This window comes from Rhinatrema bivittatum, chromosome 6 (assembly GCF_901001135.1).
Source record: "Rhinatrema bivittatum chromosome 6, aRhiBiv1.1, whole genome shotgun sequence".
Classification (NCBI taxonomy): Eukaryota; Metazoa; Chordata; class Amphibia; order Gymnophiona; family Rhinatrematidae; genus Rhinatrema; species Rhinatrema bivittatum.
This window is the reverse complement of record NC_042620.1, coordinates 329,756,926-329,784,681: the sequence shown is the minus strand read 5'-3', so window position 1 is coordinate 329,784,681 and position 27,756 is coordinate 329,756,926. Positions and strand designations below refer to the sequence as shown.

The 27,756-nt window shown below is 47.9% G+C and overlaps 1 protein-coding gene across 2 annotated transcripts in view; it reads left to right on the top strand.

The window, feature by feature from the left end:
* Window positions 1-27,756, top strand: part of SLC16A2 (solute carrier family 16 member 2) — a 177,525-nt gene that overhangs the window by 17,982 nt on the left and 131,787 nt on the right. Inside the window, exon 1 of one of the 2 annotated variants that reach the window (XM_029607672.1) lies at window positions 21,925-22,021. The exons of the other annotated variant lie outside the window; for it this stretch is intronic. Coding sequence (XP_029463532.1) covers window positions 21,940-22,021 — 82 coding nt within the window. The 5' untranslated portion in view covers window positions 21,925-21,939. Of the gene's footprint in view, window positions 1-21,924; window positions 22,022-27,756 lie in introns of those variants that run through there. 2 annotated transcript variants of the gene reach the window in all.

Here is a 27,756-nt window from a genome sequence, read left to right as displayed (position 1 = left end):
GCTCATTCTTCATATCCTCCTCATTCCATCTCTGCCTTCTTGTTCTTTCTGGTGTTTTCCCTTCCTTATTGTCTTTTGGTTTTCCAGGCGAATATTCTAATATGTTCTCTTCTTTCTTCTCCTGCTTCTCATCTCCTCCTGCATGCCCCCCCTTTCTCCATTCCTCCTTCCCTTTGTTCCGTGCAGTCTCCTTCATTCCTCCTTCCCTTTGTTCCGTGCTGTCTCCTCCATTTCTCCTTCCCTTTGTTATGTGCTGTCTCCTCCATTCCTCCTTCCCTTTGTTCCGTGCTGTCTCCTCCATTCCTCCTTCCCTTCCTCACCCTAGCTTGATGGACTCTCTACCAGGGTACCTTCAAGCTAGGGCGAGAGAACGCTGAAGTAATCTCATCTTAGTCTGACATTCCTCACTCCAAATGATGTCACCGAGGTGTACTGTGCTGTTCGTACGTCTCACTCTGCATGTAAACCTGGCCCCTGAACCCTTCACCACCAGCAAAACCTCACCTCGAGTTACTCACTGCCCTCCTATAGTGGTATAAATAGTTGACTACCATGAAGGCCTTATAAAGAGGCTTTCTCTCTCTCTCACTCTTTCTGTGGGCACTTCGCAAGTAGCAGAGTACAAGCATCGCGGGGTGTGAAAACTTTAACGCACGCGTCGGTGTGGTAATTCTAAAATCATAGCCACGCCCCTTCTTCTTATCGCGGGCGTTATCCGGGCTAAAATTATAGCATTTTGCTGAATCTAGGGGTTAGATTGTGAGCCCTCTGGGAATAGGGAAATACCTACAGTACCTGAATGTAATCCGTTTCAAAGTGCCAAACAGCGCAACATAAAAATAATAAATAAAGTAAACATTCCTTACCCCTTGCCCTCCACCAGTCCTCCGTTTCTTACCCCCCATTTCTCCCTGCCTCTTCCCTCCATCCCCAGCATCAAGTGTCTTTGAGAGCGCCACTTCGACGGATAGGACGTTTGCCTGTGATGTTTGCCGCCCCTCGAGAAAGCTTTTATTGCAAAACATGGCTGGCGCCGGGACCGGAAGATGTATTTCTCCCATGGCAACGGGCAATTTTTTTTTTTTTTGTCTGCATTATTCTAAAACAAAAATTGGAATAAAGCGATTTGCTTCCATTCGTTTTTGTGGACATTCCATGCTTGCTCACGCCTCCCCTCGTCTTTTTTGGAGATAGGATTAGTTATCATTCTTCCTCTTTCTTTGCTCTCCAGAAATGCCATTGTGAACGATGGCCCCCCCCCCCCCCCCAGGAGTGCAGGGGTGGATGGGACTTTCTGCTGGGAATACCAAACAGGGAGCCCAAAATAACCGCCGACGAGAATAGTTTGCTTTATAGTTGTGGACCCCTGTCCTTTGGGAGCTAGCCTGGTCTTGCATCTCGTTTCGTGGCAGACGCCAGGTAACATTTGGATGATTTTTAATAGTATTATTGCTCGGATTTATTATCGATAATGATTTGGGGGGGGCAAAATTGCATAGCTGCTCTGCGGGCCGTTTTGAAATTCGCAACGAGATGGAAGGACGTCTGGATTTTTTTTTTTTCTTGCGGCATAGAGCAGAACCGAAAAAAAAAAAAAAAGGGTTATTTATGTATGTAACCAAGACGAGTGAAGCTATCCAGATGCAGAACAGCTGGCCACCCTACTGCCAGAGAAGGCAGAATTCAAACTAGCGACCGAAAGATGAAAGGCTTTGGATGTTTGTGCCAGGCCACTGAGTGAGGCACCCTACCCTCTTGACAGTTATTTGAAACTTTTGAAAAATAGGGTTTTTTTTGCTTTCTAAGCAGCACTGTTTACTTTCACTCTGGGCCAGACACACGTCGCTCCAGATTCAGCGGCTTTTTGTGCTGCGCCTTCCCCGGGAGACTTGTAATAATGGCGCGGGGAGAGAGAGAATATTAGAGCGCGTGCAGGCCTCCTGACGAAGCTTGCGTCCTGCATGCAAAGCCTTTGCAGCGGGCGTTCAGCAACGCCGGACATGGGGGCGGCTCAGCCGGTTCTGATGTTTAGGCCTCTGCTGCTGGCTAGAGGCTGGAGCTCAGTGCTTGCTTAAACTCTCCACCGAGGTTTTCCTATTGCTCCTCAGGCCCGGGGCTCCCGAGGCTGTATCACCCACGTGAAAGAGAGAGCCACGCTCGATTGGGGCAGTGTGTGTGTGGGGGGGTCCCCTTCTTCCTTGGGCAGCTGGCGGTGGCACCTGCGGTCTGAAAGGCTGCACTTGGCTGAAGGTGCACGGGATGCCTGCGCTATGACTCCACGCGTGGGCTGCACCTGGCTGAAGGTGTGCGCGGTGCCTACGCTGTGACGCCACGTGTGGGCTGCATCTGGCTGAAGGTGCACGGGGTGCCTGCGCTATGACTCCACGCGTGGGCTGCACCTGGCTGAAGGTGTGCGCGGTGCCTACGCTGTGACGCCACGCGTGGGCTGCATCTGGCTGAAGGTGCACGGGGTGCTTGCGCTATGACTCCACAGCTGCACCTGGCTGAAGGTTTGCGCGGTGCCTACGCTGTGACGCCACGTGTGGGCTGCATCTGGCTGAAGGTGCACGGGGTGCCTGTGCTATGACTCCACGCGTGGGCTGCACCTGGCTGAAGGTGTGCGCGGTGCCTACGCTGTGACGCCACGTGTGGGCTGCACCTGGCTGAAGGTGTGCGCGGTGCCTACGCTGTGATGCCACGTGTGGGCTGCATCTGGCTGAAGGTGCACGGTGCCTACGCTGTGACGCCACGCGTGGGCTGCATCTGGCTGAAGGTGTGCGCGGTGCCTACGCTGTGACGCCACGTGTGGGCTGCATCTGGCTGAATGTGTGCACGGTGCCTACGCTGTGACGCTACATGTGGGCTGCATCTTGCTGAAGGTGCACGGGATGCCTGCGCTATGACTCCACGCATGGGCTGCACCTGGCTGAAGGTGTGCACGGTGCCTACGCTGTGACGCCACGTGTGGGCTGCATCTGGCTGAAGGTGCACGGGATGCCTGCGCTATGACACCACGTGTGGGCTGCACCTGGCTGAAGGTGTGCGCGGTGCCTACGCTGTGACGCCACGTGTGGGCTGCATCTGGCTGAAGGTGCACGGGATGCCTGCGCTATGACTCCACGCATGGGCTGCACCTGGCTGAAGGTGTGCGCGGTGCCTACGCTGTGACGCCACGTGTAGGCTGCATCTGGCTGAAGGTGCACGCGGTGCCTGCGCTATGACACCACGCATGGGCTGCACCTGGCTGAAGGTGTGCACGGTGCCTACGCTGTGACGCCACGTGTGGGCTGCATCTGGCTGAAGGTGCACGGGATGCCTGCGCTATGACTCCACGCATGGGCTGCACCTGGCTGAAGGTGTGCACGGTGCCTACGCTGTGACGCCACGTGTGGGCTGCATCTGGCTGAAGGTGCACGGGATGCCTGCGCTATGACACCACGTGTGGGCTGCACCTGGCTGAAGGTGTGCGCGGTGCCTACGCTGTGACGCCACGTGTGGGCTGCATCTGGCTGAAGGTGCACGGGATGCCTGCGCTATGACTCCACGCATGGGCTGCACCTGGCTGAAGGTGTGCGCGGTGCCTACGCTGTGACGCCACGTGTAGGCTGCATCTGGCTGAAGGTGCACGCGGTGCCTGCGCTATGACACCACGTGTGGGCTGCACCTGGCTGAAGGTTTGCGCGGAGCCTGCGCTCTGACGCTACGCGTGGGCAGCACCTGGCTGAAGGTTCGTCTGGTGCCTGCGTTTCTGATGCCACGCGTGGACTGTCCCCTGCTGACATCTGTTTTCACTTGTGGCGCTGGGCAGCTCAGCAGCAGATCTGGTCCCTTTGCCGGGATCTGTGGCTACAGCGCACCTCAGACGCTGGCTTTCATAGTTATGAGTTATGGCCCTTCGTCATCTTCTAATGCTTTCCGCGTCAGATCCATTCCCATGAGAGATCAATTTCCCTGGCATGCAAATCAAATGCAGCCTGCTCCTAACGGAGATATCGCCTGCCTTCAGAACGTGCTGGTGGGAGTGAAATTGCATTTCATTCTCTGTGGAGAAAGAAGCTGCCTGTGCAAACCCTGCCAGAAGGGAAGTAAATCGGCAGGTTCACAGTACTATTAGGGGTCAGGAATTCCTCTTCTGCTCAACCCGTGCTAACTGGAGCTGTTCCCCTGGGCCCACTACTCACTTCTCTGAGTACTAGCGGTTCCCACCCCGAACACCTTGCTGGACCGACTGGATGGACCATTTTGCTCTTTCTCTGCCCTCATTTACCATGTCTTGGTGTTACCAGACCCCTGGGTGTCCTTATCACCTTCTCTGGACCTTTCTGCTGCTCCTTCCCCGGTGTCCTTTCTCATGTTCAGACCCTTTCCTTTAATCTCTCTTCCTGTCTGTCCTCGCCGCTTGGCCTTCTGGTTCTGGATGCAGGCACAAAATGCCTTGCTGAATCTAGAAAGACATCGTCCCCAGCTTCTGCCCATGCTCTCTGTCCTGGCTTTCTGATATTTGATCCTGTTCTCCCTTCATTCTCCGACTGCTGAATCTTCCTCTGTCACTCACTGCCCACGTTTCAGAACTGGGTTCTAGCCTCAGGCTGTTACCAGGATCTGTTCCTCCTTTCCAGCGGATGCTCGTCAATGACGTTTGCAAACAGTTCTCTTCCCTAGTGGTCTTTTTTGCCACAGTTTCCTTGCTGGTCTGCCTGATTGCATCCACTGTTTCTGCTTCAGGACTTCCATCCTCTCCCCGTTCCCCATTACTCCACTGGCTCCCATCCCGTTCAAACCCATTTAATCTGCCCACTGCTGGTGCAGAAGTCCAAGAGAGCTGGGAGGCCGATGTGCACTTAAGTAGAACAGAGACCTTGGGGTGAACCTAGAGAAAGAATGTAACCTGTCAGGAGCCGGAGCCGGAGGGATGCTAGGGAGCAGAGGAAGAGGGGTAACCAGCTGAAAAAGAAGGAGATGGTAATGCCTCCGAAGAGCATATTAGAGAGGTCTCGCTTGAGTATTGTGTCCAGAGTAGGATTACCAAAATAATGTGGGTCTACACCAAGGGTTTTACGAGACGAGACTTGATCTAAATACGACACGGTGGGGATACGACAGAGACAGTCAGATACTGAAAGGCATAAATAACGCACAAGAAGCAAATGTTTTTTCAGTGGAAGGAAGCTGAGGTTATAACGTGGCTCACCTCAGGAGTGACGTTCAAAAGTGTTTCTTTGTGGAAACAGTGAAGAGCAGCCTCCAAAGACTGGTGGTGGAAACCAAAAATAGTATCAGAATTCAAGAAAGCCTGGGATAAGATGGATGGCGGTCAATTAACACCAATAAATAATAAGCTGAGAGGATCTCAAGCTACAGAGAAATGAAGGGAAAGTCATGGATCAGCTGTGGCCCAAGGCAATGCGACAGGAATCTGATTGGGCAGACTGGATGGGATTTACTGCTATTTGCCATTATTGGCTCCTATGACATATGATGCCTCGCTCTCTCCAACCCCTCTGGTCTCGTCCCCTTCCTGGGGTTTCTCTCTTAGCCTCATCCCTATGGAATACACTTGCACCTGATGCCCAGGAAGCCATCATCCTGGAAATATTTGAAAAAGAAAAGCTTAGAATCCCTCTATAATGACTAGGGTACCCCAATGTGTAATTCCTTCAGCTTTGCTGTGCTATTGTTTCACTGTGTACCCCTTCTTTCACTGCTTTTAGTTTCTGTAAGGTGCCATGGATAGGAGCAGATAAATAAATGAATAAGAACATAAGAACATGCCATGCTGGGTCAGACCAAGGGTCCATCAATGCCCAGCATCCTGTTTCCAAACAGTGGCCAATCCAAGTCACAAGTACCTGGCATTAAATAGATCCCATGCTACTAATGCCGGTGACAAGCAGTGATTATTCCCTATTGATTAATAGCAGTTTATGAACTTCTCCTCCAGGAACGTATCCAAACCTTTTTTAAACCCAGCTACACTAACTGCACTAACCACATCCTCTGGCAACAAATTCCAGAGCTTAATTGTGCGTTGAGTGAAAAAGAATTTTCTCCGATTTGTTTTAAATGTGCCCCATACTAACTTCATGGAGTGCCCCCTAGTCCTTGTATTATCCAAAAGAGTAAATAATCATTTCACATTTGCCTGTTCAAGTCCTTTAATGATTTTGTAGACCTCTATCATATCTGCCCTTAACTGCCTCTTCTCCAAGCTGAACAGCCCTAACCTCTTCAGCCTTTCCTCATAGGGGAGCTGTTCCATTCCCCTTATCATTTTGGTCGCCCTTCTCTGTACCTTCTCCATCGCAATTATATCTTTTTTGAGATGCGGCGACCAGAATTGTACACAGTATTCAAGGTGTGGTCTCACCATGGAGCGATACAGAGGCATTATGACATTTTCCGTTTTATTCACCATTCCCTTCCTAATAATTCCTAACATTCTGTTTGCTTTTTTGACTGCTGCAGCACACTGAGCCGACGATTTTAAAGTATTATCCACTATGATGCCTAGATCTCTTTCTTGGGTGGTAGCTCCTAATATGGAACCTAACATCGTGTAACTATAGCAAGGGTTATTTTTCCCTATATGCATCACCTTGCACTTATCCACATTAAATTTCATCTGCCATTTGGATGCCCAATCTTCCAGTCTCACAAGGTCCTCCTGCAATTTATCACAATCTGCTTGTGATTTAATTACTCTGAATAATTTTGTAATATCTGCAAATATCTGCAAATCTGATAACCTCACTCGTCGTATTCCTTTCCAGATCATTTATAAATATATTGAAAAGCACTGGTCCAAGTACAGATCCTTGAGGCACTCCACTGTTTATCTTTTTCCACTGTGAAAACTGACCATTTAATCCAACTCGGTTTCCTATCTTTTAATCAGTTTACAATCCACAAAACAACATCTCCTATCTCATGACTTTTTAGCTTTTTTAGAAGTCTCTCATGCGGGACTTTGTCAAACGCCTTCTGAAAATCCAAATACACTACATTTACCGGTTCACCTTTATCCACATGTTTATTAACCCCTTCAAAAAAATGAAGCAGATTTGTTAGGCAAGACTTCCCTTGGGTAAAGCCCATTAAACCATGCTTTCTATATGTTCTGTGATTTTATTCTTTATAATGTTTTCCGCGATTTTTCCTGGCACTGAAATCAGGCTCATCCGTCTATAGTTTCCCAGATCACCACTGGATCCCTTTTTATATATCAGGGTTACATTGCCACCTTCCAGTCTTAAGGTACAACGGATGATTTTAATTGATAGGTTACAAATTACTTGTAATAGGTCTGAAATTTCATTTTTGAATTTTTTCAGAGCCCTGGGATGTTTACCATCTGGTCCAGGTTATTTTCTACTCTTCAGTTTGTCAATCTGGCCTACTACATCTTCCAGGTCACCATGGTTTGTGTTAGTTCATCTGAATCATCACCCTTGAACACCAGCTATGGGACAGGTATCTCCCCAACATCCTCCTCAGTAAACACCGAAGCAAAGAATTCATTTAGTCTTTCCGCGATGGCATTATTTTCCCTAAGTGTCCTTTTAAGCCCTCGATCATTTAACAGTCCAACCAACTCCGTCACAGACTTCCTGCTTTGTAAATATTTTAAAGTGTTTTACTGTGAGTTTTTGCCTCTACGGCCAACCTCATTTCAAATTCTTTTTTAACCTGTCTTATCAATGTGTTATATTTAACATGCCAACGCTTATACTTTTTCCTATTTTCTTCAGATGGATCCTTCTTCCAATTTTTGAAGGAATATCTTTTGGCTAAAATAGCCTCTTTCACTTCACCTTTTAACCATATTGGCAATTGTTTGGCCTTCCTTCCAACTCTCTTAATGTGTGGAATACATCTTACATAGAAACATAGAAATGATGGCAGAAAAAGACCTAACTGCCCATCCAGTCTGCCCAGCAAGCTCCCACACTTATTTTCCCATACTTATCTGTTTCACCGACCACCAAGTTCAGGGCCCTTGTTGGTAACTGTTTGATTCAAATTTCCTGCCACCCCCTGCTGTTGATGCAGAGAGTAATGTTGGAGTTGCATCAAAGGTGAGCATAAGGCTTAATGGTTAAGGGTAGTAACCTCCGCATCAAGCAAGTTACCCCGATGCTTGTTTACTCAGACTGCACAGATCAATGCCTTGTTGGATGTTGTCTGAATGTAAATCCTCTTTTCCACATTTCCTCCTGCCATTGAAGCAGAGAACAACGTTGTTCATTCAAAGCATTGTATGCATTCAAAGTGAAGTATCAGACTTAATTGGTTTAGGGTAGTAACCGCCGCAATAAGAAAGCTACCCCCACACCGGAGAAACTCACTTTTTTCCATCCGAAGCTGCCTTGCCTCCTCTCTCTGGACTATCTGGGCTATTGCCACCTTTTAGCCCTTTGAAAAAAGAGAGAGGAGATCCCGCAGGTCTGAGAACTTTGCTCCCGCTGCTTCCGGCCCCGTTTCCAGCTCTTCGGGCCAAAAGCCACGCCCCCCTAATGATGTCACCTGGTTGGGGGGTGAAAAGCCAGCGCGGGACGCCGGAGGTGTCTCGTGCCGGAGCGTCGCGCGACAAAGGGGCTCCTTTGTACGCTCCTTCGTGCGCGATGAGTGTCGATGAGTACTCGGCTGTGGTTTCTGAGGTCTCCCCTGTTTGCAATCAGCCCATTCCTGTTTTAGTTGGGAATGGCCTTTATGGTTCTTTATCTAAAAAGAAAAAAATAGTTTGAATAGGTCTTTGCGGCTTCCCTCTTACTTAGTGAATATATCTCAGTCAGATTTGAAGTTAGATTCAGGTGTAGGAGATTTAAAAATTCTGTTAATTAACGCTCAGTCAGTTAGAAAGAAATTTCAAATTGTATATGACATGATTGTTGATGAGAAACCTGATGTATTTTGCATTGTTGAGAGTTGGTTAATGGATTCAAATCTGGTTACTCTTAATCAAATTTCTCCTGTAGGACAAATTTTTTCTCAGCCAAGGGCCAAGGGAAGGGGTGGTGGTTTATTGATTATCTGTAGGGAAGCCTTAAAGTTAAAATCTCAAAACCTTAGTGGTATGCTAAATCAGGAATTGTTACTTGTGTATACCTCGAAGTTTTCTATTTTATTTATTTATTTATTTATTTATTTAACATTTTTATATACCGACCTTCATGAAAGAAATTCATATCAGATCGGTTTACAAATAACATGAGGGGAATAACAAAGTCAACCATATTACAAGAAATGAAAGTTACATATAACAAGGGGTATTAACCTGGAGGGCTAGGATAGCCGGAGCGATAGAAGGCATAACTGAACAAGTTAGATAATACAATAATATGATGAGAAGAGGCATAAGTGTATAGGCTACACTTGTCAGAGAGTTTAGGTAGAGTTTAGGTAGAGTTTAGGTAGAGTTTAGGTAGAGTTTAGGTAGAGTTTAGGTAGAGAGAGTTTAGGTAGAGTTTAGGTAGAGTTATAAGTGTATAGGCTACACTTGTCAGAGAGTTTAGGTAGAGTTAGAGTTTAGAGTTTGTATTTGTCTTGTTTATTGTCCTCCTAAGATATTGCATTCAAATCTTTCTTCATTATTTGAACAATTATTTTTAGCTTCAGTTAGTTTAGACAATATGATTTTACTAGGTGATTTTAATTTATCTTTTAATCTCTTAGAAGTTGATTCTCAGATTCAGTTGTGTAATGATATATTACGTTCTTTGGGAAGGTCCCAAGTCATTAATTCATCTACGCACCGATTGGGTAATGTTCTTGATATGGTATTCATTAATGAAAATGCCAAATTTCAGTTAGTTAGTTCTCCAGTTGTGAAGCCTGTTCCCTGGTCAGATCATTTTTTGATTAGTTTTTCCTTACAGGGTTTAGTTGAAGGTGTTGGTAAATTGGATATGGGAGAGTGTTATGTGAATATCAGTGGATATCAGTAAAGATGCTCTTATTGCTATTCCAGAATTCTCAGAGGACAAGGATATCAGTTATTATTTTGATGAGTGGGTTTCATATTTAAATTCCTCCTTTGAGGTGCTATTCTGCTTCTGAATCTAATAAGAAAATATTTCACCCATGGAATAAACCTTCATTAATTTTGTCACGTCAGCAGTTAAGAAAAAATGAACGTAAATGGTCAAAGCATCCTTCTCGTGAAAATGCTTCAATTTATCGATCTTCTTTAGACAAATATCAATCTGACACTTTGGGCCTCATTTTCCAATATTGCATGGTAGAGAGAGAGAGAGAGAGACTTGCTATAGTGTCTCTTCCCTAGACAGGTATTTGTATCCCTATGAGAGGCTCACCTAGTAACTCGAGGTGGGGATTAGGTATTAGTGTAGGGGGTTGGGGGCCACTTTCACATTCAAAGTGAGACATACGAACAGAACAGTGGTCTCTTGTGAAGATTTGATGGCCTTCGGAGTGAGGAAACTCACTCCAAGATGCGATTTGGGCAATGTTCTCTCAAACTAGCTTGATGGACACTCTACCTGGGCAACAATTAAATTGGCATTAAAAGAGTTTTTGCTCCGTCGTGCCTATAATTTGTAATAGCCTGAAGTAAGCGAGAATTCAACCTTTGGAGAATAATAAGTGAGATGATTGTTATCAGTAAAAAGTGAGAATATTGTGAGTAGAGAATTATTATGAGTTTCTGCTAATACTAACTGATGAGTGACAGAAAATTTATTTCAGTGTTATTGTATAACTAGTACCACTATATGGTATTACTTACCTTTTAGTTTTTGTGAAACTAAATTTTGTTTGTGAAGTATGTGTTAATGTTTTTATTATGTATGTATGTTTTGTTCATCGCCTAGGCCTACTTGTTAGGCGATAAATACATTTTAATAAATGAAATGAAAAAATGAAATGTTTACCCAGACTGTGTAGTTCAGTCCTTGTTGGTTATTATCTGAATGCAAATCCTTTTTTCCACATTTCCCCTTGCTGTTGAAGCAGAGAGCAATGTTGGAGTTGCATTAACCGTGTGAAGGCTTATTGAGTAAGGGTAGTAATCACCAGGTAGTAGCCACCATTCCAGCAAAGCCACCCCCATGACTCTTCTCTTTATTCCCATCCTCTAGCCTTTATGGATCCAGTGTTTATCCCATGCCCCTTTGAAATCCTTCACAGTTTTGGTCTTCACCACTTCCTCCGGAAGGGCGTTCCAGGCATCCACCACCCTCTCCGTGAATAAATACTTCCTGACATTGGTTCTAAGTCTTTCTCCCTGGAGTTTCAAATCATGACCCCTAGTTCTACTGATTTTTCTAAGATGGTATTTTTTAACTATGTCTACACCTGTTGTACACTCTTAACCTTCATAGCTGCACTTTTCAGTTTTTTTTCTAACTATTTTTCTCATTTTATCAAAGTTTCCCTTTTGAAAGTTTAGTGCTAGAGCCATGGATTTACTTATTGTCCACTTTCTAGTCATTAATTCAAATTTGATCATATTATGATCACTATTGCCAAATGGCCCCACCACCGTTACCTTCCTGCACCAATTGCTCCATGAAGCAATCATTTATTACATCCAGGAACTTTATGTCTCTAGCAAGTCCTGATGTTACATTTACCCAGTCTATATTGGGGTAATTGAAATCTCCCATTGTTACTGCACTACCAATTTGGTAGCTTCCCTGATTTCTCTTGGAATTTCATTGTCCGTCTCGTCATTTTATCCAGGTGGACGTTAATATGCTCCTATTGCTGTACTCTTCCCCTATATACATGGGATTTCTACCCATAAAGATTCTGTTGTGCATTTAATCTCTTGCAGGATCTTTATCCTGTTGGACTCTGTGCCATCCCGAACATAAAGCGCTACCCCCTCCCCCCCATGTTGCTCCTCCCTATCATTACAATATGATTTGTACCCCGGTATAGCACTGTCCCATTGGTATCCTCCTTCCGCCAGGTCTCTGAGATGCCAATTAAGTCTATGTCATCATTCACTGCTAAATACTCTAACTCTCCCATCTTACTTCTTATGGCATACAGACATTTTCAAAGTGTGTTTTTTGTTTGCATTAACAACCTGCTTTTCAGTTGACAGGGATATTTTGGAATCTCAAGTCTCAGGTGGTTCTTCACGCAGATGTGTGTCACTGTTCCCTGTGAACAGGGTGGGAGAATGCTGACATCTGCCTGACCACTGCATGGGGCCCAGCCATCTTGTGGTTTTGGAATGTGTGAGGCTGGTATTATTATTATTATTATTACTTGGATTTATTATCCATCTTTTTGAACAGAAAATTCACCCAAAGCAGGTTAGAGGATATTAGAATAGCAGCATACAACAACAGATCATTTGCAGCTTCACAGTGAAGATGTGTAAAGGTGCACCTCAGGACTAACTTTAAATAGATCAGCAAAACTGAGCAAGTTTTACTAGCAATACCACAGAGGTATCGCCTACGACATTATAGTTCCCTGGCAGTTCTAATTGCAAGATGGCTGGAGCACACCCAGTGGTTAGATAGTGGCTGGCGCTCCGCAACGTAGTTTAGACTCGGGAGCATTGGACTTTGCATTCCTTTGCTAAATCGGCGTCTTTTTATGTGTTATCAGTGCAGTGTTTGGCTTTTTGGCGAATGAACGTCCTTTCAGAGTTATCGGTCAATGCAGTGTACATGGCTTGGTAAATGAGCCCCTTTTCAGTGTTATCAGTGCAGTTTGCATTCCTTTGCTAAATCAGCACCTTCTCAGAGTTATCAGTGTAGTGTTGGCTAATTTAGTAAACTGGCACATTTCCAGTATTATTGATGCAGTCTGCTTTCCTTTGGTAAGGCAGCCCCTTGTCAGTTCTTAGTTCAGTGCACTCTCCTTTGATAAATCGGCCCCTTGTCAGTGTTATTGGTGCAGAGTGCTCTCCTTTGATAAATCGGCCCCTTGTCAGTGTTATTGGTGCAGAGTGCTCTCCTTTGATAAATCGGCCCCTTGTCGGTGTTATTGGTGCAGTGTGCACTCTTTTGATAAATCGGCCCCTTGTCAGTGTTATTGGTGCAGTGTGCTCTCCTTTGATAAATCGGCCCCTTGTCAGTGTTATTGGTGCAGTGTGCTCTCCTTTGATAAATCGGCCCCTTGTCGGTGTTATTGGTGCAGAGTGCTCTCCTTTGATAAATCGGCCCCTTGTCGGTGTTATTGGTGCAGTGTGCTCTCCTTTGATAAATCGGCCCCTTGTCAGTGTTATTGGTGCAGAGTGCTCTCCTTTGATAAATCGGCCCCTTGTCGGTGTTATTGGTGCAGAGTGCTCTCCTTTGATAAATCGGCCCCTTGTCAGTGTTATTGGTGTAGTGTGCTCTCCTTTGATAAATCGGCCCCTTGTCAGTGTTATTGGTGCAGAGTGCTCTCCTTTGATAAATCGGCCCCTTGTCGGTGTTATTGGTGCAGTGTGCTCTCCTTTGATAAATCTGCTCCTTGTCAGTGTTATTGGTGCAGAGTGCTCTCCTTTGATAAATCGGCCCCTTGTCGGTGTTATTGGTGCAGTGTGCTCTCCTTTGATAAATCGGCCCCTTGTCAGTGTTATTGGTGCAGAGTGCTCTCCTTTAATAAATCGGCCCCTTGTCAGTGTTATTGGTGCAGTGTGCTCTCCTTTGATAAATCGGCCCCTTGTTAGTGTTATTGGTGCAGTGTGCTCTCCTTTGATAAATCGGCCCCTGGTCAGTGTTATTGGTGCAGTGTGCTCTCTTTTGATAAATCGGCCCCTTGTCAGTGTTATTGGTGCAGTGTGCTCTCCTTTGATAAATCGGCCCCTTGTTAGTGTTATTGGTGCAGTGTGCTCTCCTTTGATAAATCGGCCCCTGGTCAGTGTTATTGGTGCAGTGTGCTCTCCTTTGATAAATCGGCCCCTTGTCAGTGTTATTGGTACAGTGTGCTCTCCTTTGATAAATCTGCTCCTTGTCAGTGTTATTGGTGCAGTGTGCTCTCCTTTGATAAATCGGCCCCTTGTCAGTGTTATTGGTGTAGTGTGCTCTCCTTTGATAAATCGGCCCCTTGTCAGTGTTATTGGTGCAGTGTGCTCTCCTTTGATAAATCGGCCCCTTGTCAGTGTTATTGGTGCAGTGTGCTCTCCTTTGATAAATCTGCTCCTTGTCAGTGTTATTGGTGCAGTGTGCGCTCCTTTGATAAATCAGCTCCTTGTCAATGTGATCAGTGCATCACTTTGTTTTCGTCTTTTTTTATATTTGATTTATGTTCCATTTTTTCAAGCACTTCAAAGCGGATTACATTCAGGTACTTCAGGTTCTTGTGAGGCAAAGGAGGGCTGGCTCATAGAATGAAAGGGCACCCGTTCTGAGCCATTGCCGTCTGCTTGTCAGTTTCTGGCTGACAGCACTGCTCAGAAGACAGAGGATTTTGCTGTCCTGAAAGTGCTAGCGAGCGGAATTTCCACTCTGTATGTGCAGGAAATTGGTGCCTATCTGAGCAGGGCTCCATTTCGAGAACAGAAGGTACATCCACGGTTTTTTGTTGGTTTTTTTTGTCTTTCCCTGGGTGGATATAGAAGAGCCTTATACAAAATCAGCCCCCTGTAACCCAGAAGCTTTGTTGGTTGCTGTTTCGTCAGCTGGAACCAGCAGGACAGAGACCCTGGGTAGTAGAGGGTTTGTGCAGGGCCGAGTTATTCCAGTGCAGTGAGCTCTGTCTGGGGAATCTCATCTCCTTCCAGGGAGATCTGTCTGAGGAAAGCATCCGTCTTAGGGATGGGAAAGGAGTCTCATGGAAGTTATTGTTACATTTCTGAGATCCTCTCCCCTTCCTGCGCCTGACGCCTTTGGTTCGACGGCGGCGGGTAGTAAAGGATTCGGGCAGGAAGGGTCCCACAAACTGTTTTTCATAAACAGGAATGCTGCAGGCAGGACTTGCTAGTCAAATTCTTGGTTTCTTTTCTCACTGCTGTACTTCCCCCACAGCCCTGGTGATAGTGGCTCGGCCCAGCAGGCAGTGGCCGATCCACAGTGGCTTACAGCAGTGACCAGACGCGGGCACGGACAGGCACAAGTGGGTACCATTGGCCCTGATCCTGTTACTGGCTGGACTTCCCAGCCTTTCAACCGGGGTATTATCCCCCCTCCACCCCCTCACCAAGGCACAGACTTCCCAATCTACTAGGTTCAGGGATCACTCCCAGAGAGAGTCCCGGCCACACAGCTGTTCCATCCCTGGGAGCGAGTAGCAGGAATTGGGGCTATTTGATGGGATCCGCCCATCCGGATGGGCCGCTGTCGGAGGCAGGATGCTGGGCTCGACGGACCTTGGTCTGACCCGGCATGGCACTTCCCATGTTCTTAACGTACCCAGAATAACCTTAATCTGATAGTAAACAAACAATAGCAGCGCAGCAGTTTAGGAATCACATTCACTGCAGTTCTCCTGGGGTGCCCTGGTGCAATTCTCTCACTTACGCAGCCCCCAGCAGCTCCACCTTTCACCTCACTGTCCTGCTTCTCCTGAACCTGCAGACACCGCAGCAGGAAGAGGAGGGGCAAAGCAGAATGGTGCCACGTGCTCTCCCCCCAGTTTTACAGTATCCCCTCCCCTTCTGCTGCGCTGCATCTCTTCAGCACAGTGCAGGGCCCCGATTTAATTAGGCAGGTAACACACGTGACCTTTTAAGTCAACACAACGTACAGTACCCGACATTAACAACAGCTCAGGCCTTTCCCGCGATACCCATAGTTCAAAGTTCACAGTCTCAGCCTGTGCTTTGGTCACAAAAAGGTGCCATCAGGATGTGGGGCAGGACACCCCCCTTCTAGGCCCTGTCCTAGGGAGCCACATGACTCCAAGGCGGCTCCTGGGGATTATTCTGTCCCACAAGGGATGCCTCTCTTGAACTAGGGATTTCTCCCACTAGAGAACTGGTGGGATCACTGGCAGTCCCACCTGGGTCCCAGTTTTTCTGGGTCTCGGCGAGACAGTTCCTTCTGCTTCTGTCACTGGTGCCGTATCTGCAGGTCCTGCTCGGTCCTCAGTTTGGCAGCCATGTCTTCCAGGTTTGGGGTTGTTTTTGGGTCTTGGAACCGAAGTGGGGGGGTCCTGTGGGCAGCTTCGGCTCTACACACACCGATGCAGCGGGACCACCTCCGAGGACCTTCCCCTGTCTGGGTCACTAGCAGCAAACACATCCTGTTACTGCAGCAGGATGGGGGTGGAAGGGGAGGGTGGATGGACGGATGGGAAGAAAAGTCATGGTGCCGGGACACAGAGGGGGCCTTCCTTTTCCTCCGTGCTCATTTCTCCCTTGGCTGGAGGTATCGAGGCAGGGTAGTGCAGCCTCTGTTAATGTGAGGTTTTGAACAGGATGTGGTGCCCTGTGGTACAGTAGGAAAGGGGTAAGGTGCATGCATTGTGCACAGAGTCAAGCAAGAAATGGGGGATTGCTGGTGCTGCCCCAGGTATCACTGTATCTCTCTAATGCTCAGAGCAGCGATTCCTAGTTTCCTAGGCTCCTCTGACCAGAGAGTTATATAAGGAGCAATGCTGAGTAGCCTGACTAGCGGCAGGGTAAGCGGTTACATTCACCGCATGGCCTTTCCAGCTCATTTTAGCTAGCGAGACGCACGCATGCTGCCTGCTATGGGTGGCGTGTGCAGTGGGGAGGAGGGTGGGGGTGCAGATGTGTGCGTAAAATAACACACACGCTTTTGGACAGGCCGAGTATGTGGGCTGTTTTCCACACACGCACACCAGTGGGAACGCCAGAGGGAGGGTTTTCAGACTTGCCAGGTAGATTAAAAGCGCCTTTCGCCACGCCATGGTGCCCCTAGGGAGCCCCCCCCCCCCAAGCAGGCCCGGCGCCTGCTCTCGTGGGCACAATTCATTCAGCACGGGGAGGAGGCCCGAGGCTGTGCTGAAATGGCAAAGAGCTCCACGTTCCCCTTTAACGATTGCAAGCTATTGCATAACCAGAAGGATATGCGCTGGCAAAGCACTGAGCTCTCGCTGTGGGGAACGGCAACCGTCGGAAGGCATTTGATCAGCGTCCAAGGCCTGGCCTGTGCTGTTCAGCCTGGAGGACAATCATCTCTCAGGCGGCGCGGATAAGAATGGCCGCCCGACGTCTGGGAGCCCAACTGTGCGGATGGGAAAAGAAATAGCAGGGCCAGAGTTCTGAATACTGAAAGTGGAGAGAGAGCACGGAGAAAGCAAAATGTTCCCACGTGTCCTTGTCCAGTGTTAAAGGATTGCCAAAGAAGGGGAAAAGTACAAGTCTGTTACTAGAAAAAAAAATAAAGCCGCCCGGATTATTATTTTTTAATTTATACTCTGCCTTTCATGACACTTCAAAGCACGTTACCCATTCAGGTACTCTGTCCCCCGAGGGTTTACCATGTAAATCAAAAGCCTCCCTTTTTCTTAAAAGGATCCCAGAGGCAGGGAGGGGTGACTGGCCCAGTGCCAGCCCGAGGGTCGGTCTGAAAACTTCCCATCCCCCGAGCTTGCGGAATCACTGACCCCCTCTCTGCTCTTTCCTGCTCCGCCGCTGTCACTTAGGGGCCTACGTGTGAGGAGCTGCCGGTGGGGGGAAAACCCCCTGTGGTTTGCTCGGCGGGCGGCTGCAGAGAGAACAGGACACGGCCCCCCGAAGGCCCAGCACTGTGTTTGTGTCTGTTTTCCCACGGAAGCGCTTCCCCTCGCCAGGAGCAGAGGCCGCACCGGAAGCAGCCGAGCTAGGACGGCGAGGTTTGGTTTTGTGGTCGCCGTTAAGCACGTTGGATCCTGACGTTTAGAGCAGCAGCAGCAGCGCTCAGGCACTTTCCGAGCTCCGTTTCCTTGCCTCTGGTTTTTCCCCTGCCGCCCATATCCAGATGAGGCCCGTGGGCGCCACGTCTGGTCTCACGTCGGAGGTAGACGCGCTCCAGGGAAAGGCTGAACACAGCCACGGCGATGGTGGGGGGGGGGGGGGGGGCAATGTCACTTTGCCGCGTTCTCTCATGTACGCCTCGGTCTGCTGAGGTTTCAGCAAGCTCTCGCCTCCATGCCTACGAAAGGTGGGGGCCGTGAGATGAAATAAATAATTAGATTTCCCCCTCTGCACATGCCAGGGGGGGGGGGGGGGGTAAGTCTGAATGAAGCCCGAGGTCTGCAGATGGAAGGAAACGCCGTACCACCCATTTCATTTTCTCAGCCTGTGCGTCAGCCAAAATGTCTCTCAGGGCTGCTGCCTGTGCCGTCTTGCTAGCATGAAGACTCTTTAAAAGCCCATCCGTTTGGCAGTGAGATTGTTTTCTGTGGGCTGACACTATGCTCCCTTTCTAATCCGTACTGCCAGATCAGTTTCCCCCTTTTGATCGCTGTGTAGGATGTCCCCTTGGTTTTTTTTCCATTTTACCCGCAGTCAAAATGCATTTATTTGTTTAGCTCACACCTTCCACGGGTAGCTGAAGGCGAGCTGCATTCAAGTTCGGCAGGTATTTCCTGTCCGCGGAGGGCTCCCAATCTTAAGGGCCTGATTTTACTAAAGCTTTTCTCCCGTTCTGTGTCTATGGGGGGGAAAAACGCTCGGCAGACGAGGCCCCGAGTACGTACCCGAGGCAGAGGAGGGTGAAGTGAACTGCCCCGGGGGTCACAAGGAGCGGCAGTGGGACCCCTGGCCTCCCTGAGTGATGCGTATGGTGACTTTTCAGCTATTTACGAATGATGTTTACATTTCAGTATCTCCACAATAAACCCTGCCGCTGCACTGAACGTTCCCGATGTGGCCCGCACGTCAAGACTTCTGCTTAGCACAGCAGCACTTGGGCTGAACTGGGCCCTTCCTTGAAATGGAAGCGGACAGCATCCTTCGCATCCTTCGTGCTGTGCTTGAGTCTCCCTAAACTGAGGTGTACCTTGCACGAGTGGCTCCGTATTTCAAGAGCAGAGGTCATCTGCTCCATCCTTCTGGCAGGACCTGCTGTGCCTTCACCGGATAGATGTCTGTCAGACCAGCCCTTAAAAGCCTCCAGGGATGGAGTGTCTTTAATTTTGCTCCGCTGCTGAACCTCCCCTGGAGTTAAAACCCTCACCCTAATGTTTACCTTAAATCTCTGCATAGCTGCAGTCTGAGCCCATTTGTTAGGATTTGTAGGTACGTGGGCCCTGGGCAGAGGTGAGAGATGGTACCGCCCACACGGAGGAGCCCTGTGAGCCTCTCCATCGGGAGGTGAGGTCTCAGCGGACGTCAGACACGGCTGTGGAATAGAGTCTTTATTAGAGAGATAGAAAGGCACTGCCCGAGGAGCGGGGTGTGCAGGAGAAAGACACAGAGTCTGTGCGGTGGGGTATACCCAGAGGGAATACCTCCGTAGTAGAGATCCAGTAATGGTCCGCAGAGCCGGGGTACACCGATGAGGTCTCTCTTTAGCGATGACTCGGTAGTGGCCTGCAGCGCAGGGAACATCAAAGGGATTCCTCACGTGGAGATGATACGGTAGTGGCCTGCAGCACGGGGTACACAGGTGAGGGTCTCCCACTACAGATGGTACAGCAGAGGTCCACAGCGCAAGGTTCACCGAAGAGGTCTCCTACTCGAGGTGGTACGGCAGTGGGCCACAGCGCGGGGTACACTGGAGAGGATGCCACACTAGAGATGGTACAGTAGTGGTCTCCTACTCGAGATGGTACAGCAGTGGCCCGCAGCACGGGGTACACCGGAGAGGATTCCTCACTAGAGATGGTACATTAGTGGTCCGTAGAGTCAAGGTACTCACAGTAAGGAGTGTTCCACACTAGAGATGGTACAGTAGTGGTCTCCTACTAGAGATGGTACAGTAGTGGTCTCCTACTCGAGATGGTACAGCAGTGGCCCGCAGCACGGGGTACACCGGAGAGGATTGCACACTAGAGATGGTACAGTAGTGGTCTCCTACTCGAGATGGTATGGCAGTGGCCCGCAGCACGGGATACACCGGAGAGGATTCTACACTAGAGATGGTACAGTAGTGGTCTCCTACTCGAGATGGTATGGCAGTGGGCCGCAGCGCGGGGTACACTGGAGAGGATTCCACACTAGAGATGGTACAGTAGTGGTCTCCTACTCGAGATGGTATGGCAGTGGCCTGCAGTGTGGGGTACACCGGAGAGGATTGCACACTAGAGATGGTACAGTAGTGGTCTCCTACTCGAGATGGTACAGCAGTGGCCCGCAGCACGGGATACACCGGAGAGGATTCCACACTAGAGATGGTACAGTAGTGGTCCGTAGAGTCAAGGTACACACAGTAAGGAGTGTTCCACACTAGAGATGGTACAGTAGTGGTCTCCTACTAGAGATGGTACAGTAGTGGTCTCCTACTCGAGATGGTATGGCAGTGGCCCGCAGCACGGGATACACCGGAGAGGATTCCACACTAGAGATGGTATAGTAGTGGTCCGTAGAGTCAAGGTACTCACAGTAAGGAGTGTTTCAGCGGAAGCCCCGGGACACGGGGATAGGCAGCAGTCCAAGGCGAGAAGGCCCTCCGAGGAGTGGATAGCCAGAGATGAGGAAGGGCCCCAGAGGAGCGGGTACCCAGAGCGTCTCGCACCAAATATGCAGGAAGTGGAACGGGAAGTCCGTAGTGAGCGAAGCGGATTCAGCAATGAGGGAACTCGTTGCCAAGTCGTCAGTAGTCGGGACCAGCCGGCGTATCGTGGCGTGAAGGCGTCATCTGGAGGGGATGCCTCCAAGGTTCCCGCCAAGCAATGCTTAAACTGACCTGTGCGTGCGCCTATGTGATCCTGGGGTCAAGATGGCGGTCGGCAGCGCCCACGCCGTCCCGGGAACGCCAGGCAGGTCAGCGGTGGCCGGCGGAGGCCACCACGTTCCCCAAAGGTGTCAGTGCAGCAAAGAAAGAGGTGAGCATTAGTGGGTCGCAGCCGTCTGCGACCGACGAGTGTAACACCATTATTGGACTGTGAAGCAACAGGGTTGAGGAGCTGCCACTGAGTTCTCAGCAAATTGTTAATTTAACGTATGTTCCATCTCACAGTGATGTACCGCCACATTTATTCGCATAGTCTTATTTACTCATCTTGCTAATTTTTTACATTAATTGGCTGAAATGTAAATATTGCTCTGTTCTTTTCTCTCCCCCCTTCCAGTTCCAAGTTAATTTTTCCCTGTTTTATTGTAACTTTCTCACATCCTTTTTCTGATTCCCTGTATTTAAAGTTCAAGGTTTTTATTGAGAATATTGTTTACTACGCTACGTTATGCTTTTCACACTTTGTTAATTGTAAACCGGGTTGATGTGATGCCTGTCATGAAACTCGGTATAACAAAAACAAGAAATAAATAAATAAATAAATAAATTGGCTGCTGGACTAGTTCTGGCCGTTCAACCAGCGACTACTGGACTGCCAGGTGGTGGCTAATAGCAGTGGACAATGGAACCAAGTCGATTAGTTGCTAATATACTGGCAGTCAAAGAGTGCAAACACACTGCAAACTGGTGTCCCGTCAAATTAGCAGGGCCATGTGCTTGCAGCTGTAGCATATTGTGGGAGCAGTGGCGTCCTCCTGGATTGCAGACACCCCCCCCCCCCCTCTATGTAATCAGTAGTGAGTGCGATGCTGTGTAGCGGGGCATCCAGTATTACAGACGGGCTAACTCGAGGAGCATTGCCATTGGTGACTGTGGAGGCCTACGCCGTTTGCAAGAGACCGGCGGCTGTGAGGTAATAATGTGTCTTAAAAGAATGACACTGACGTGGGAGGTCCGGGACTGTGTTTACTCATGTGAGCTTTGCTGCGGCACTCCTGGCTCATGTTTCGCATGTTCTTCTAGACGGAGGAATGCGCTCAGGTGTCATCCCAAAAAAAGAAAGAGACGTTTCTGTCTGCAAAGACAAATGGGCTCTCAGATTCTCAACACCGTGAGATACAGGCTAAGCTGCATTCCCGTCTTCTGCCTAAGCAGGGTTACGAGAAATGCAATATCCCTTCCCCTTGCCAAGATGAGGATCAAGTATCGAGACAAAGTGTGCACGCTGAGAATTTATTGGGGGAACACCGAGAACAGAACAAGACAAGCACAAGGTGGGATTCTTCAGCGATATCAGCAGGGCTGTTTCCTCTGATTCTGCTGCTTTCTTCCTAAGAGCCTGCCATCTCTTCTCAGCTCTTTAATTGATTACATAAAGCAGTTTGTATGCATTGTTCTAGATGTGCATTGAAGCTCTGGACAAGCTCTGCACCTTCTCTACCTTAGATTCTGAGCTTGGCCTAGGAAAGCTTGGGGGCCAATACTTTGACAGGAGAACGCTGGGGAGCACAGCAAACAGTATGCGTTCCCCTTCCCCAGAACCAGACCTGAACCTAATCCCTGGCGTGCTGGTGGAGATAGCTACCGACGAGCATGTTCTTCCATCTGTGTGCCCCGAAGCTAGAAACAATAGCCAGAGAAGTAAAGGAATGCAGCAGGAGAACAGAAGAAATTTTGGAATTTGTGTAGGCAATACTGTCTTTCCTGAATCTAAAGCTTCTAACATTTATGATTTTATCTGTAAATAGATCAGCAAGCGCTTCACAATAGGCAGTTCTTACCCCACAAAAATGAGGGGTAGATGATGTTTCCCTACTGGGATTTTGAGTGGAAGGGAACGTGGCTGAATGTTGTGTTTGCCTCTTAGGAGCTGTAATTGTGATGTGGTACTCTCTCAAATGAGACCTGCACTTTATCCGATTCATTTGGAGATTCTCTCCAGCTTCTCAGCAACGTCGGGGTCCAGGCAGTGGTCGAAGGCAGGCGGCAAGAAACACGGTTGGTGCCCAGGCAGTGGTCACAGCAGGCGGAGTTCATGCAGTGTCGGGTCAAAGCCAGAAGGAAGACTAGGAGGAAGGAGACAAGAGCCACCGGGACACGAAGAGACGCGGAAGACAGACGAGCAGGACTGACCACAGGCGAGGAAATACAGGAACAACTGGACAATGGGAACCACGGACAGAAGACACGGACTCAGGAGCCCACAGCAAGGCAGGAACCAGGAACCTGAAGGCAGGAACGCAGGCAATCCCCTACTCCCTGAGGAGTTGACCCATTGCCAAGGCCAGGAAGATTTGCTGAGGTGGCCTTTTATAGGTCTCTGTCGGTGAACTCATCATGGTGTGCCTTGGGTATTTTCCTGCCGTGGGCCCTTTAAGAGGGATGGCATTGGCGCAAGCACGCCCCCTAGGGGAGAGCCTGGGACAGGAGCAGCGTCTGTGGCAAGGCCGGAGCCGGGGCCTGTTGCGCGGCCAAGGCAGCGGGGAGAGAGGCGGGGAAGGCCGGCACCCACGGGGAGGCCTCCCCACAGCGGCGGGACTGTAGGTGAGTGCGGCGGGACGGGCCCACGGCCAGGAAAAGGATTTAGATTACAGAAAGCTGACGCTTCCATAATGGGGCAACAATATTTAAAGCCCTGCGCATTTCCTCGTGTGTAGCCCAGGAGCCTCCTCTGCACTTGGGCATGGCTCGGCTCACAAGAGCACGGAAAGCTATTTTTTCATAGCTACTGCCAATTTCCTCTTCCTCTGTCCTATAAAGAGCCGCGTGCGCACTTCTGTGTTTGACCCTTCTGCTCGGCTCCAACAAAAGTGTCCATTTAATCTGTCCGGCTCTTCCTTTTGCAATTTTATATATATATATAAACCCCAAATTCAGGCAATATCCCTACTCCTTGGTGCTTAACCATCAATACCAAAAAAACACTCCCACTGGAGTGGAATACAAGCACATATCATTAATTCACAATTGATTTTCTTTATTATCATTTGAAAACATCCAAAAACGCTAATGTAACATTTATTTTGTAGACGATATGAGGGATATAATTAGTTTTAGAATCAATTTTAACTAAAAAAATGTTTTCAAATTGTTTATACAGATAAGCGAATTGCTTATTAATGATGTGAAGCTGGAGCTTCGAGAAAGACCAGTGGTGTAATCTACAGAACGACAGGATATCAATGGGACGGTTATAACAGTGAGAGCCATTGTATGGATGTAAATGATCTAAATATGCCCCCAAAGAAGTTTTGGATACAATTGTTTGTTAATAACTGGTTTCCAATTCCCCTGAAGAAGCCCTGTTGGGATTAATGTAAAGATTAAGTGGAGGATTTAGATAGGTAGAGAAGATTCCAACCAACACCACCACATACTCTACATTCTCCACCACTCACTCCCATACTGGAATCAAGCTCGACAACTTCGATCTGACATCTCCCGGGGAGATTGAATATCTCCTTAAGAAACAGAAACCATCTAGCCATCCAGCAGACAATATACCATCCAAACTCCTGCTACTGATTCCAAACATGATTGCAGGACCTCTAGCTAATATTATAAACTGCTCATTAGCTCAAGGGAGATACCCAGATAGCTTAAAATCCGCTTCCCTTAAACCCCTCCTCAAGAAGCATAACTTAGACCCCAAAGAACCTGCTAACTTCCGCCCCATCTCAAATCTACCGTTCTTAGCCAAACTTACAGAGAAACTGGTTAACACTCAGCTATCAGAATATCTAGAGGATCACAACATCCTATTCCCCTCCCAATACGGATTCCGCAAATCTCGCAATACAGAAACACTCCTCATTTCCTTAACAGACCATATCATTCTGGGATTAGACAAGGGCCATTCCTTCCTCCTAGTTCTATTGGACATCTCAGCAGCCTTCGACACCGTCAACCACACCATCCTTCTGACTCTCCTAGCAGAAATAGGTATATCAGGTTCAGCCCTCAGTTGGTTCACGTCTTTCCTTAGTAACAGAAGTTACAAAGTTAAAATAAATAATAAAGAATCTCCTTCAACAAGGTCCTCACTCGGAGTACCCCAAGGATCATCGTTATCACCCACTCTCTTTAATATATACCTCCTCCCACTCTGTCAGCTTCTAACAGACCTTAACCTTATTCATTTTCTGTATGCAGATGACGTGCAGATTTTGATTCCGATAACAGAATCCATCGCAAAATCACTCTCACTCTGGAACAACTGCCTAAATCGGATCACCAGCCTTCTTAACAGCCTCAACTTGGTCCTTAACGCATCCAAGACCGAACTCCTCCTCATCTCCTCTAACCAAGACAACCCACTCCCACAGACCATCCTTAACACCCAGCTCATGCATACCCACGTACGAGATCTCGGGGTGTTACTAGACAACCGCTTAAACCTCAAGAAAATGATCAACACCACAACCAAAGATTGTTTCTACAGGCTTCAAGTCCTAAAAAGACTCAAACCCCTACTTTTTTTCCACGACTTCAGAACAGTTCTGCAAGCCTTGATATTTGCTAAAATCGACTACTGCAGTGCACTCCTCTTGGGACTCCCCAGCTCTACCACCAAGCCGCTACAGTTGATACAGAACGCTGCCGCAAGAATCTTGACTAACACCAACCGGGGAGAACACATATCTCCCATCCTACGTAACCTACACTGGCTCCCAGTGAAGTACAGAATCCTCCACAAATCACTCACTTTAATCCACAAAGTCATCTACAATCACTTGCATCTGGACCTCGAATTCCCCCTCAATCTCCACCTCACCAACAGACCGACTAGAGAAATATATAAAGGAACCCTACAGACCCCACCTACAAAAGCTACACGCCTCATCTCAACTAAAGACCGATCCTTTTCAACAGCAGGCCCAACTATCTGGAACGACATCCCAGCTGACCTCAGAATGGAGCCCTGCCTACCAACATTCAAGAAAAAACTTAAGACCTGGCTTTTCCGCCAAGCCTTCTCAGATACCCATGACACACAATAGTCGACAGAACTTCCTTTAGGAGCAATGGATTTCCATTTTACCCCTAAGACCAGAATAAGAGCCTCCTGACTGCTCTGTTTATACTAATAATGTCTCCGCTATCTCTAGCCTTTCCTTCCTTCCAGCAGTCTATGCCTCCAAGTTTAATTTCCCTGTTAAATGTAACTTTGCTTTTTCATGTTCAACCTTTTGTTTTTGGTTACTGTTCTTGGTTCAGTTCCCCTATTCGATGTGAACCGACCTGATATGGTCTCTACCATGAAGGTCGGTATAGAAAAGTGTTAAATAAATAAAATAAATAAGATAGTTAGAGAAGATTAAAACAAAGTCCATATTATCGCTTGTTCTCTTTTAAACTAGTTTACTGTTTAATGATTGTTCATTGTTCTCTGTAAAGCTCGTTAGCTGCATTTTGTTTACTGTGAACCGATGAGATGTTCCCAACGTTCGTCGGTATATAAAAGAATATAAATAAATAAATAAATAAATAAGATTAGGTAGAGGAGGAACGAGAGAATATGGAATGGAGCTTTTCAGAATAAGCATCTAAGTAATCAATACAGAAAGATTGGAGAATATTGGGTGTAAAGTGCATCACTGTTTGATCTAATGTGGAATATTTTTTATGAGTGGATTAAGTGCGTTTGAGTGTGTATGAGTATGAGTGGGGATAGAATTAATTGAAAGATTCAGTGTGTAAACAAAATATATACGTATGAACCGCATATTTTATGAATGGTAAATGTTACATTAGCGTTTTTGGATGTTTTCAAATGATAATAAAGAAAATCAATTGTGAATTAATGATATGTGCTTGTATTCCACTCCAGTGGGAGTGTTTGCCATTTTACGTTTTATATATATATATATATATATATATATATATATATATAGTAAGCCATTGTATTGCCATTTTACATGGTTAGCCACTTTGAGCATTATTTGGAAAGGCAGATTAAAAATCTAATAAAGAAATAAAATGCTGCGGCTGCTTTGTGTGTCCAGAACAGGAAGATGGGGGGATAGATTTATTTATTTATTTACAGGTAGCTCGTGCTTTGACCAGCTGAAGCGCAAGGCAAGTTACACATCAGGTAACCCTAGGTTTTTCCCTGTCCCTAGAGGGCTTACAGTCTGAGGGGGGGAGGGGGGGGGGCATTCCCTAAGCTGCGTTAGGCGTTTGTCACGTGTTGGGGGGGCATTCTTACTATGACGGCCGGCCCAAGCCATTTCGACCTGAGCGAGCAGTTGTCCTGGGGCCTTTGGGGGGGGGGGGCACCGTGTGTCCCACTAGGAAACCGGGTTTGCGAGGGGGGGCTAGGGTGGACCAGGGGCATGGAGGGGGTGGGTGGATGGCTGCTACTGAAGGGGGCTGGTATTTGAATCTGCGGGGGGGGGGTTAGGTAGGGGGCAGGGCATGATCACCTCGACTTTTAACATTTTATTTTTTACTTTTTTTTGGCCTCTGGAGGCGGGGGGGGGGGGGGGGGGAGAGGAGGGGTCCTGTACACATTTGGGGGTCTTTAGGGAGGCGATGGCGCTTTAAGAAGATGGCAGTCTTGGGGTGAAGGGGCCGCTATGACGCGGCCTTTTTTGTTCATTTATCTGTGGGTATTTCTCCCGGCAAATCTTTACCGCCGGGGGAAACCATCACACGGTGTCCAGAGCTGTCGGCACCCAGCGGTGCGGTTTGTAAAGCCCCTGCAGTGCTTTTTCCCTCCGCGGGAAAATGACCCTCTAGGTTTGTACCTGGGGCAGTTTTATTTGTCTGTGTGAAAATATTCATTTCCCACGCCCTCCACGGGCTGGGGTGGGTTCCAAATTAATGTTCAAAATGTTAAAAAGCACAGGAACAGTAATAAAATACAGCGAGAGATAATATCGCATAGATATAATGTCATTTTCCCCCTTCCGCTCAGAGATACTAACCCGACAGCCCCGCTCCTTCCTAACAGGTCAATCCAGTACCGAGCGGTAGGAAGAGCTGCGTTAGTGCCCGGCGCACCTGC